Source organism: Neoarius graeffei, chromosome 28, assembly GCF_027579695.1.
Source record: "Neoarius graeffei isolate fNeoGra1 chromosome 28, fNeoGra1.pri, whole genome shotgun sequence".
In the NCBI taxonomy this organism is placed as follows: Eukaryota; Metazoa; Chordata; class Actinopteri; order Siluriformes; family Ariidae; genus Neoarius; species Neoarius graeffei.
Window position 1 is genome coordinate 14430344 of NC_083596.1, and position 13454 is coordinate 14443797.

General features: G+C 41.7%; 1 protein-coding gene across 1 annotated transcript in view; it reads right to left on the reverse strand.

Moving 5' to 3' along the window:
- Positions 1-8157: 8157 nt before the first annotated feature.
- The window catches only part of LOC132875953 (leucine-rich repeat-containing protein 75A-like), a 66213-nt gene continuing 60916 nt past the window's right edge, over positions 8158-13454 (reverse strand). Inside the window, exon 4 of the mRNA XM_060913117.1 lies at positions 8158-9291. Coding sequence (XP_060769100.1) covers positions 8805-9291 — 487 coding nt within the window. The 3' untranslated portion in view covers positions 8158-8804. The remainder of the gene's footprint in view (positions 9292-13454) is intronic.

Here is a 13454-nt window from a genome sequence, read left to right on the forward strand (position 1 = left end):
CCAGGTCATCACAGGGCTGACACATAGACACAGACAACCATTCACACTCACATTCACACCTACGGTCAATTTAGAGTCACCAGTTAACCTAACCTGCATGTCTTTGGACTGTGGGGGAAACCAGAGCACCCGGAGGAAACCCACGCGGACACGGGGAGAACATGCAAACTCCGCACAGAAAGGCCCTCGCCGGCCATGGTGCTCGAACCCAGGACCTTCTTGCTGTGAGGCGACAGCGCTAACCACTACACCACCGTGCCGCCCAGCGAGCAGTTCATGTGAGGAAACCCACCAACATCCCAGAGTTGAAGCTGTTCTGTATGGAAGAATGAGCTAAAATTCCTCCAAGCTGGTGTGCAGGACTGATCAAAAGTGACCGGAAATGTTTAGTTGCAGTTATTGCTGCACAAGGGGGTCACACCAGGTACTGAAACAAATGTTCACATACTTTTGCCACTCTCAGATATGTAATATTGGCTCATTTTCCTCAATAAATCATTGACCAAGTATAATATTTTTGTCTCATTTGTTTAACTGGGTTCTCTTTATCTACTTTTAGGACTTGTGTGAAACACTGATGTTTTAGGTTATATTTATGTAGAAATATAGAAAATTCTAAAGGGTTCACAAAGCACCACTGTATGGAAACTATTGCATAGATTTGTCATGCAGTTGTGACTGTCTATACTGCAAGTGCAAGCTGAAATCATGCAATTGCAAATTTTTATCTTGCAACTGCAAATTTATGTCACACAATTGTTTTTTTTTTTTCAATCCTGCAACTGAGAGTTAATATCTCATAGCTGTGAAGTCTTGCAATTGTGAATTAGTGAGACTTTATGCATCAGTTAATTAAGCTCTCCCCTACCCCAAACCTGGCCACACCAACACCGCAGGCATGCTATCCTGTTAAACCTGAAACATACTCCCAAGATAGCCAGTTCTGTTGAAAAGAATCTTTCTGGTACGTTATTATATTTGTTTACACACTGCTATGTACTAGTGCATCTCAAAAAATTAGAATATTGTGAAAAAGTTCAATATTTTCCATCAGTTATTTAAGAAAGAGTGAAAATGTTACGGGTATATATTATAGACTCATTACACATAAATTAAAATGTTTCAAGCATTTTTCTATTTTAATTTTAATCAGTATGGCATACAGTAGAAAAACATTTAAAAAACCCATCTCAGAATATTAGAATATTTCATTTCGAGTTTGAGTAAAACAGTATGAACACAGTGCATCTCTCGGTCTAGTTCAGTACACACAACCACAATCATGGGGAAGACTGCTGACTTGACTGTTGTCCAGAAGATGATCACTGATGCCCTCCACAAGGAGGGTAAGCCACAAAAGGTCATTGCTGAAAAGGGTGGCTGGAAAAGGTGCACAAGCAACAGGGATGGCCGCAGTCTTGAGAGGATTGTCAAGAAAAGTTGATTCAAGAACTTGGGAGAGCTTCACAAGGAGTGGACTGAGTCTGGTGTCAGTGTATCAAGACCCATCACGAACAGACATCTTCAAGAAAGGGGATACAACTTTCGCATTCCTAATATCAAGCTACTCCTGAGCCAGAGACAATGTCAGAAGTGTCTTATCTGGGCTAAGGAGAGAAAGAAATGGACTGTTGCTCAGTGGTCCAAAGTCCTCTTTTCAGATGAAAGTACATTTTGCATTTAATTTGGAAATCACGGTTCTAGAGTCTGGAGGAAGAGTGGAGAGGCACAGAATCCAAGGTGTTTGAAGCCCAGTGTGAAGTTTCCACAGTCTGTGATGATTTGGGGTGCCATGTCATCTGCTGGTGTTGGTCCACTGTATTTTATCAAGTCCAAAGTCAACACAGCCATCTACCAGGAGATTTTAGAGCACTTCATGCTTCCATCTGCTGACGAGCTTTTTGGAGATGCTGATTTCCTTTTCCAGCAGGACTTAGCACCTACCCACAGTGCCAAAACTACTACCAAATGGTTTGCTGACCATGATATTACTGTGTTTGATTGGCCAGCCAACTTGCCTGACCTGAACCCCATAGAGAATCTTTGGGGTATTGTCAAGAGGAAGATGAGAAACACCCGACCCAAAAATACAGATACGCTGAAGGCCACTATCAAAGCAACCTGGGCTTCAATAACACCTCAGCAGTGCCACAGACTGATCACCTCCATGCCACACCGCATTGATACAGTAATTCATGGTAAAGGAGCCCCAACCAAGTATTGAGTGTATAAATGAATATACTTTTCAGAAGTTGGACATTTCTGTATTGTAAATCCTTTTTTTGATTGATCTTAGGGAATATTCTAATAATTTGAAATACTGGATTTCTGATTTTCATGAGCTATAAGCCATAATCATCAAAATTAAAACAAAAAAGGCTTTAAATATTTCACTTTACATGTAATGAATATAGAATATATGAAAGTTTACCTTTTTGAATTAAATTATGAAAAAAAGGAACTTTTTAATGGTATTCTAATTTTTTGAGATGCACTAGTATGCCTAGTGTTGGAGTGGTTTGATTATTCAAAACAGAAGCACTAAGTCACAATTGTGTGACATTAACTCACAATTGTGAGACATTCACAGTTAATGGGAAGTTGTGTGGGTTAAAATAGTGTCACAATCAATTGATATTCATTTAGAACTGCGAGATAAATCTGCAGAATATTTCCTCCTCTGTGGCTGAAATGAGTTTCCATAGTATTTGTATTCGGAGCATATAATGTGTTGATTTCAAATAACGCATCTCAACGTTGCACATGTGAAACCACCATGATGTATAACCAAAGCAGACTGTTTGAATACTATTCAAATTTTCATCCAAACGTTCTCATTTTTAAATTTTAGTAAAAAGTAGCCTAAAGGCAAGTCTACTGAAATATACATTACCAGCCAAAAGTTTGTACACCCCTACTCATTAATAGGTTTTTCTGTATTTTCTACACTCTAGAGCAGGGGTCACCAAACTTTTTTCTCTGGGGGCCACATTGTCGTTCCTGACTGTGATGGGGGTCGGGTCAGCTATATCACATAGAATTGTATGACCCAGACAAATATGACCACCAGCAGGCCTCATTGTGTAGTAGAGATTACTAGCCTGGCACGGCCATCCCCACTACTATATCCATACTACTATATAAACACTTGATTCCTGGCACATATTTGTTTATCTTTACTAGTGGTTTGCAAAAGTAGTAATCGAGTCTTCACACTTTGTTTTAATTTGAAATACCACTGATATTCCATTTATTTATTTTCTAATAAAAATAATATCAAAGCTGTCAAGGTAAGAAACATCTGCCTATTTGAGGTGATTGACACTGGCAAAGGTGAGTGGAAAATTATAAATTGTAGGTAGGCCTGTTGATATTATTAATAATATAAATAATAATTGTATGCAGCACTTAATAAAGGTCAAATAAATAGGCCTATAAAATAAATACATTTTAAAAAACAGTGAAATGATAATAATATGAGCAATAGATCAATAGATCACAGCAGTTGTGCTGTGTCCTGCACGTCATTGCTCTCATCCATGGCCAAAGCAAAAAACTCGAATTCTGACGCTTTCTCATTCAGCTGGTCATACACGTTGTCCCCCAAATCTTCGGTTCGCCTGGTCATAGTAGGTGCGGAGAGACTCACCGCATTGAGCTCATCCTTCTTGTCAGGACACACCTCCTCGGCCACAGCGAGCATGCATACTTCAACAAAGTCCCCATCAGTAAACGGCTTTCCATGGGTAGCTAGTAGGTGAGCTACCTTACAGCTAGCTCGGACAGCAGCCTGGTTGATCTGGGTTTGGTGAAGGAATACATTCTGTTGTGCAGCCAGTCCGCATTTCATCCTCCGAATCCTGTCTTCTCTTGTTTGCCCTCGCAAACTAGCATACTCTTTGTGGCGGGTTTCATAGTGACGACGCAGATTATATTCTTTGAAAACCGGCACACTTTCTTTACATACAAGATAAACTGCACGGTCCTTACACTGAATGAAAAAATAATCGGTGGTCCACTGTTCTTTAAAAACTCTGCACACTCTGTCAGCTTTTCGCTGACCGCTAGCCATTTTGCTGTCCTGAACACTGACAGTTCTCTGCGCATGCGCTGCCCGTCACTGCTTGATCGCGAGCATATGACGAAAATTCGGAAAATATGAATAGTTCCTTTTATAACTAAATATCAATTTTAATTGATAAAATCAACAAAATACAAGATGCAGACATGTTATTATTTGCCAAAAAGCAATTTAAAAAAATAGGCCATGACCACTTTTGGGGATTGCCTCATAGGGCCAGTTCAAGTGATGGGGGGCTGGGGGGCCGGTGGGCCGGATCTGGCCCGCAGGCCGTAGTTTGGTGACCCCTGCTCTAGAGCAATACTGAAGACATCACAACTATGGAATAACATGTGGAACAAATATGGAATTATGAGGTGAACAAAAAAAAGTGTTTACCCCCCCCCCCAAATGTTTCATATTTTAGATTCTTCAAAGTAGCCACCATTTACCTTCATGACAATTTGCACACTATTGGCGTTATCTTAACCAGCTTCATGAGGTAGTCACCTGGAATGCTTTTCAATTAACAGCTGTACCTGTAATCAAAAGTTAATTAATAGACGAGTTTCTTGCCTTCTTCATGTATTTCAGATCAAACAGTAAATAATAAATAATAAAAATACAGTAAATAGCCCTATTCCACACCACAACTGTAGTAATCCATATTATGTCAAGAACCGGTCAGCTAAGTAAAGAGAAATTACATCCATCAAGAAAAACAAATGAATTAGAAGGCGTGTCCAAACTTTTCAGTGGTACTGTGTTTCTTAAATGTTTTCAACCCTTGTGTCACTTTATGCACACTGCCCTCCACAATTATTATTATTGGCACCCCTTGTAAAGATTAATTAAAAGGGTTATAAAAAAACACGTTTTGGTGAAGTCGCTTCATCTAACATTGAAAAAATGAGAAAAGTCCAACCTTAAATTGGAATAAATTTATTCAGAATAAAACAAATCCCTTATGAAGAAAGAATTATTTTCAGCAAAAGCACATGTGCCACTATTATTAGTACCCCTTTAATAGTTTGTACAAGCTCTCTTTGCCAGTAAAACAGCACTGAGTCTCTCATATAACATTTTATAAGGTTGGAGATACAAAGCAGAGCATCTGAGCCCATTCCTCTTTCCACAAATCTTCCAGGGACTTTTTTTCAAATCCTTTTTACTAAATCTTTACATGGGGTGCCAATAATCGTGGAGTACACTGTATATAGCATTTCCTAATTAAAGCTAAAAACCATAATTATTCAGTCAGGGGAGAAAAGCTACTGTATAATATGATGCCCCTGAGCTGCTGTTAGTCACCATGACAGTCCTGCACTAGTAATTCACAGTCAGTGCTGTGTCGGGATGGAATTGGGAAAAGAATTTGTACTCATATGTCAGAGAGAGAGAGTAAACTCAACAAACAGAAGTTAAAGTGAGTGAATATAATGTTATAAGAGGAAAAAGGATTCAGGACTGAATAAGTTTTATCCTTTTTCTTGTTGAACATTTGGTTGGCTAGTGAATAACAGGCAGCTAAATTATCCGTATCATTCCCCAGTTATGAGTTGTTTAGCAAGAGAAGACTACTAACTGCACATTATGCGGTTTTGTGATACGTTACGTCTTCTGTGAACGTGCATTGACTTTGCAGGCAGTCACAGCCATGAGGTTAATCCATGCAGTGAAGAATGACGCAGCACAACACAAGTTCAGAAACCTTCTTCCTCAAGTAGCTTACGGTATCATTTTACTACCAGAGAGGGCGAAATTCCAAAATTGTACGTCCTTTAGCTTTAAATATCCAATAAATACATGGTGTATAAGGTGTTAACAATTTCCAGCTTATTGTTTTTACCTCCCCCCCCCATGGCTCACTTTCAAATGTTCTATTGGGTATATTTAGCAATTATTCCATGAAATCTTGTCGTACATGAGCTGATAGCTGCACTCTAAAAAATAATGGGGCCAGTACTGGTTCTTCAGGGCGATGCCATAGAAGAACCTTTTTCAGGGCTTCAAAGAACCGTTCATGCAACAGTTCTTTAAAGAACCATTTAAACCATTTGTTTGAGCAGTGAAGACAGATTTGTGTAAACATAGCCTATGTGCATTGACCAGCAAATGGTAAGAGAATGCCAGGCTCTGAAGAACCATTTCCAATGTGAAGAACCTTTCGCATAATGTAATGGTTCATCACAGAGTTTTGACTCTCCATGGAACCATCCAGAGATTTGAAGAACCACTGAAGCACCTTTATTTTTTAGAGTGTGACGAGACGCGTAGCACCGAGTTGGCTATAAGCCATGTATGACGAGATTGAGTGGAATAACTGTTTTATTCTATCCACATTCACTGGATTTTGAGAAACAGAGCATTTTTATAATTATTTTTTGCAAATTCAATAAATAAAAACTTTCTACAAAACGCCCAACAAAATAATTCCAGCTTAGAATGTGAACAAACCAGCGAAATGACAGGAGCAATTTGTGAAAAATGTGATAATAATAATTCTTCAAAAATTAAAAAAAAGATACGTTCTTATCATATACTTTCATTCCATATTTTGTTGCTTTTTTGTATTTTTTTGTGGTTTTGTTTTCAAGTAGAGCTTGTATTTCATCCTCGGTTGGTTCAGCAAAACACTCCACCATTTTCTTCTTTTTCAGGGTTTTTTTGGCCGTTGGCAAACCAACATAAAGGTGCATTACCACAACCGACTGGGCTAGAGTGTGGAACAGGAGATCCATCCATTATCTGTAGCCACTTATCCTGTGCAGGGTCGCAAGCAAGCTGGAGTCTATCCCAGCTGACTATGGGCGAGAGGTGGGGTACACCCTGGACAAGTCGCCAGGTCATCGCAGGACTGACACAGAGACAAACCACCATTCACACTCACATTCACACCTACGGTCAATTTAGAGTCACCAGTTAACCTAACCTGCATGCCTTTGGACTGTTGGGGAAACCGGAGCACCCGGAGGAAACCCACACAGACACGGGGAAAACATGCAAACTCCACACAAAAAGGCCCTCGCCGGCCACTGGGCTCGAACCCAGGACCTTCTTGCTGTGAGGCGACAGTGCTAACCACTACACCACCGTGCCACCCCGGAACAGGAGATATTGGGAGGAAAATATATTCTTTTAGCTATTTCTGTTTCTTTTAAATACTTGATAAAGTGATATATCTGACTTGATGCACTCCGCCATTTTGTTTTGCTCTCCTCATGGTATATGAGCTGATAGCCTAGTAGTAGAGTAGCCAATCAGAGCATACAAATGCTCATATCCAGTGAATATGGATAGAATAAAGTTCACTATTTAGGTTCTACAAGCCAAAAACAGGAATCTGAATCTACACGACAGTGGAGACAGGTTCACTGACACTTGGCAAGACCAGGTGACATTTTTCCAGCCTTCAACTGTCCAGTTTCAGTGAGCCTGTGCCCAGTGTAGCCTCACATCCCTTTTCCTGTCTGACAGGACTGGAAGCTGAAGTGCTCTTCTTCTTTGGTGCCTCAAAGTTTGCATTCTGGGATGCTTTTCTGCTCATCACAATTGTAAAGAGTCGTTATTTGAGTTACCATAGCCCTCCTGTCAGCTTGAACCAGTCTAACCATTCTTCTTTCACCTTTCTTGTCAAAAAACAAAGTTCCACCTGTAGAACTGCCATTCACCGGATGTTTTTTGTTTTTCACACCATTCTGCGTAATCACTAGAGACTGTTGTGTGAAAATGCCAGGAGATCAGGAGTTTCTGAAAAACTCAAAACAACAATAACCATGCCAAGGCACTGAGATTACGCTTTTCCCTGCTCTGGTGTTTGATGTGAACCTTACCTGAAGCTCTTGACCTGTATCTGCATAGTTTTATGCATTGGATTGTCTGATTGGATAACTGCATGAATGATCAGACGTACAGGTTTTCCTTTTAAAGTTACTGGCGAGTGTATAGTGAATAAGAAGCCATTTGGGATTTGGTAAAACTCTGAATAAATCCTGTGTGAAGATGAATACAGGACGGCAGACTGTTTTTTATGCCTTAGAAGTGGAAAATTACCCGACTCGAGAAAACATTGTGTTTCAATAAAAAATGTACCAATGTGAAACTTTAGACTTTATAATGGAAGTATGTTCATTATTGTCGAATCATTCAGAAGAGGATCATGATGCAGCTAAGCAATTATTTTTTCCCCATCCCTAATTGCTACCCCAAGTACACTGCAGCTGAAATCTGGCCTGAGTCAGAAGAACGCCAAATCAGATTACGAAAAACAGCCTCGACTTGCCCAGTGCATATCTGGAATTATGAGCGATTCAGGACAATTTTCAGTCAACAGGCACATCATTTCTCCATCTAGTTCTGACACATATCACACAGGCACATTTGTGTCTTGCAAACCTGTTGAGCTCAATACACATCTTACAAACATCCCTTACTCAGCCCCAGACCACTTATTATCACTGGAGGAAAACCAAGAAGGCGGTCCAGAGTCCAGGCTGGGTGGGAGCCCAGGGAGTCCACTGACATTGGAAATATCTGATGAAGGCTATAAAGTAAAGCAAGGACACAAGTCATACATAAATCTCTCCATCTGTGCACACATATCCCGCTGAAATGAAGTGCATTTATGATATGACTCCACCCACGAACACATATGGTAGGATGAAACACTGTAATCCCATCCTCATCCCCATAACTCGGTCATTCATCAGTTCCCACCCACCACCATCACCTCCTAACCCGGGAATCAGTCTGGATCTTCTCCAACCTCATCCAGTCCTGCAGTTCCACATGCCCCGCCCCCTGTTCCGCCCCCCTGTTCTGGCTGCTCCTGTATGGTGGGTAAGTTCCCCTGCTTTGGACAGCGCTTGCGCAGGCTGAGTAGAAAGGCCTGAGGCAAAGAAAAGATGTCCACGTTGTTCCCGAGGTCGACCCACACCAGAGCAGGGAAGCTTCGTGGCTCCTTGAGGGCGTCGGTGAGCTGGCGCAGGATGCCTCGGGTCAGCCGGTTGCCATTGAGCGCCAGACTCTCGAGAGCAGGCAGAGCAGATAACGTGGGCAGAAGCATCAGCAGCGTATCATCTGTGAGCTCGGTGAAACCCAGCTCAACGCTACGAACACGGGCAGAGTTGCGATGAAGGTGCTGCACCAGGCGTTCTGCGTCACGACGTGAAAGAGGAAGCCCAGATAAGTCCACGGTGCCATCTGGCGACACGGACAGAACCGCCTTCAGACTGAAAGACAGAATATATATATATATGTTTCTATCAGAGTGGAAGGTTATGAACAATATACAGTATAATCATCTCCCATTTCAGCCAAGCCTACAAAACATTTTTGTGACCAAACATCATTTAGTTTTGAGTACCATCTTTTGAAATGTCAGTTTCCTAGCATCCAACAAGCATTACAGCATGTTGGTAGGTATCTGGGTACACTAAATTGCCCCTCGATGTGAATGAGAGTGTGTGAGATATCTGGTGATTAAATGGTTTCCCTCCAGAGGCGGCTACTCCTAATTCCAAGTGGATTTGTAGGTTGTTTTTGGTCAAGGGATGTTCGGGAAATGCTTAAATGATTTGATTTTAAAATAATCGCGTTTTCTAAAGAACACATGACCGAAACCAATTTTATTGGTTAATTATATGAATTGTAAAAGTAAAATGATAAGTGTTCAACATTGTAAGATGGATGTAATGGTTTTCTACTGAACTGAAAAGACTCAAGACTATGGACAGGTAGGCTAATTGTATTACGCTGTTTAATGTCGAGCTAAATTACTTATCTCATCTCATTATCTCTAGCCGCTTTATCCTGTTCTACAGGGTCGCAGGCAAGCTGGAGCCTATCCCAGCTGACTACGGGTGAAAGGCGGGGTACACCCTGGACAAGTCGCCAGGTAATCACAGGGCTGACACATAGAGACAGACAACCATTCACACTCACATTCACACCTACGGTCAATTTAGAGTCACCAGTTAACCTAACCTGCATGTCTTTGGACTGTGGGGGAAACCGGAGCACCCGGAGGAAACCCACGCGGACACGGGGAGAACATACAAACTCTGCACAGAAAGGCCCTCGTCGGCCACGGGGCTCGAACCCGGACCTTCTTGCTGTGAGGCGACAGCGCTAACCACTACACCACCGTGCCGCCTAAATTACTTATGTAATGGGAAATTTATAGTGTGCTGTTTTGGAATTTCAATTAAAAAATATTAAATAAAACAGACTGTAATTAAAAAAAAAAAGATCATAAAAGCAAGAATGCTAGGAGAGGAATGTATAAAAAGGATGGGAGGAGGAAAGACACATACTTCATATAAAAATGATGAATAGGTTTAATATACAGGGCATTCAAGTGTATGTGTGTGTGAGAGAGAGAGAGACAGACAGACAGACAGACAGACAGAGCAGGAGCTCTCAGTATTTTCAAAACTAAATTTTGATTTAATTGACAGCTTCCCACACATAACAGTATAACCAGTTAATATAACACACACACACACCTTTCTCCTCACTTATTGTACAAGAGTGGGCATGCATACGGAAACAGACACACACACACACTTTCTCTCTCTCTTTCCTACACACCTAAACCTTTGCCCTTATACACGTACATGTTAGAACCCATAGAGACTAAACACAAGCACAAACTCTCCCCTCCACACAAAGTGCAGGCCTCCCTCAAGGGAAATGCACACGCCTGCACAAATAGTCTGTTCTTCTGAGCGTAAACAACAAAAAGCGTGCTTCTCTCTGATGAGTCATGATCAGGAAGCACTGTTCTGTTTGATTTCTGTCCTCTTCGAAACTGCATGTATTAACAGAACAGATTGGAAGAATGATAGAGGGATTGATGGAGAGAGAGGGAGAGAGGATGAGTGATGGTACTGGACAGGCTGGGTTTTGCACTGTTGTTTATTTCCTTGTGCTTTCAGTTTTTCTCCTCCATCAATACCAGAATTTATTTACTTTTCCTCATTTCCATTTAGTACCAAATTATCCACTGGTACTTTTTTGGTTTCTACTCCCGATTAGGAACGTAACGGTATTGGGGCGGGGCTAGCAGCACTGTTCACGGTAGTTCTCAAACATTTAAATGTAATTTCTCAGAAACTGTAGCACCACAAACAGTAATTTTATAACACAAATGCAACACGAATGAAAACAAACATCTGGCAGTCTGATTATACAGTATGTCACTGTGAGCTTTCTGGCAAACAGCTGAGAAAGATGAAAAATCGGGTTTTGATCAAAATTTGGTTTTTCTAACATACAGTATGAGTCAGAAGTTTGGGCACACCGTCTAATTCAATGGTTTTTCTTGAGTTTTAATAATTAAAAGTCACTTCATGTCTTAACCTCCTAGGGCTTAGCGGTCACATGCGTGGACAGCACTTTATGGAAATTCGGAACAAGAATCCACATATGTGGACATACTTTTTCTCTAAAAGTACATCTTATCAAAAGATGATGCTTAGTTTTTATTCTAATCAGGTTCTAATAAGGGGCGGCACGGTGGTGTAGTGGTTAGCGCTGTCGCCTCACAGCAAGAAGGTCCTGGGTTTGAGCCCCGGGGCCGGCGAGGGCCTTTCTGTGTGGAGTTTGCATGTTCTCCCCGTGTCCGCGTGGGTTTCCTCTGGGTGCTCCGGTTTCCCCCACAGTCCAAAGACATGCAGGTTAGGTTAACTGGTGACTCTAAATTGAGCGTAGGTGTGAATGTGTGTGAATGATTGTCTGTGTCTATGTGTCAGCCCTGTGATGACCTGGCGACTTGTCCAGGGTGTACCCCGCCTTTCGCCCGTAGTCAGCTGGGATAGGCTCCAGCTTGCCTGCGACCCTGTAGAAGGATAAAGCGGCTAGAGATAATGAGATGAGGTTCTAATAAGGGGCGGCACGGTGGTGTAGTGGTTAGCGCTGTCGCCTCACAGCAAGAAGGTCCTGGGTTTGAGCCCCGGGGCCGGCGAGGGCCTTTCTGTGCGGAGTTTGCATGTTCTCCCCGTGTCCGCGTGGGTTTCCTCCGGGTGCTCCGGTTTCCCCCACAGTCCAAAGACATGCAGGTTAGGTTAACTGGGGACTCTAAATTGACCGTAGGTGTGAATGTGAGTGTGAATGGTTGTCTGTGTCTATGTGTCAGCCCTGTGATGACCTGGCGACTTGTCCAGGGTGTACCCCGCCTTTCGCCCGTAGTCAGCTGGGATAGGCTCCAGCTTGCCTGCGACCCTGTAGAAGGATAAAGCGGCTAGAGATAATGAGATGAGAGATGAGGTTCTAATAAGCCCAAATAGCAAAGAGAAATAAAAAACGCATGTAAAAAAAACAGCTTGGGCCTTAGGAGGTTAAAGTAATGATGGATGTTGTTTCGCTTTACTTAGTTGAGCGGTTCTTGACATATGGATTACTACAGTTGTGGAACAGGGATATTTACTGGATGTTTATTATTTACTATTTGACCTCAAACACATTAAGAAGGCAAGAAGCTCGTCCACTAATTAACTTTTGATGAGACACACCAGTTAATTGAAAAGCATTCCAGGTGACTACCTCATGAAGCTGGTTAAGATAACACCAATAGTGTGCAAAGTGTCATCAAGGTAAACGCTGGCTACTTTGAAGAATCTAAAATATGAAACACGCACACACACATATATACAGCGACCTCCACAATTACTGGCACCTCTCGTTAAGATATGATCTTAGGCTTCTAATAAATTATTATTTTTTTTTAAATAATATAGGACAACAATGCAAAAAAAGAGAAAAACCCAACCTTTAATTCAAGTGCATTTATTCAGTAGGAAAAAATCCCACATTAAGAAATAATTCTTTTAAATGAAATCATATGTGCCACAATTATTGGCACCCCTGATGTTAATACTTTGTACAACTCCCTTTTGCCAACAAGACAGCACTTAATAAATCTGCTATAACATTTCACAAGATGGGAGAATACAGAGAGAGGGATATTCAACCATTCCTCTTTGCACAATCTCTCTAAATCATCCTGGGTCCTCTCCTATGCACTCTCCTCTTCAGCTCACCCCACAGGTTTTCAATTGGGTTGAGGTCTGGGGACTGAGATGGCCATGGGAGAAGCTTGATTTTGTGTCTGGTGAACCATTTTTGTGTAGATTTGGCCACATGTTTAGGGTCATTATCTTGCTGAAAGACCCAGTGACGACCCATCTTCAGCTTTCAGGCAGAGGCCACCAGATTTTGATTTAAAATGTCCTGGTATTTCAAAGAGTTCATGATGCCATGCACCCTAACAAGGTTCCCGGGGCCTTTGGAAGAGAAACAGGCCCACAGCATCACCGATCCTCCCCCATGCTTCACAGTGGGCATGAGGTGCTTTTCCGCATACTCATCTTTTGTGATGTATTAGAGTGTTTGT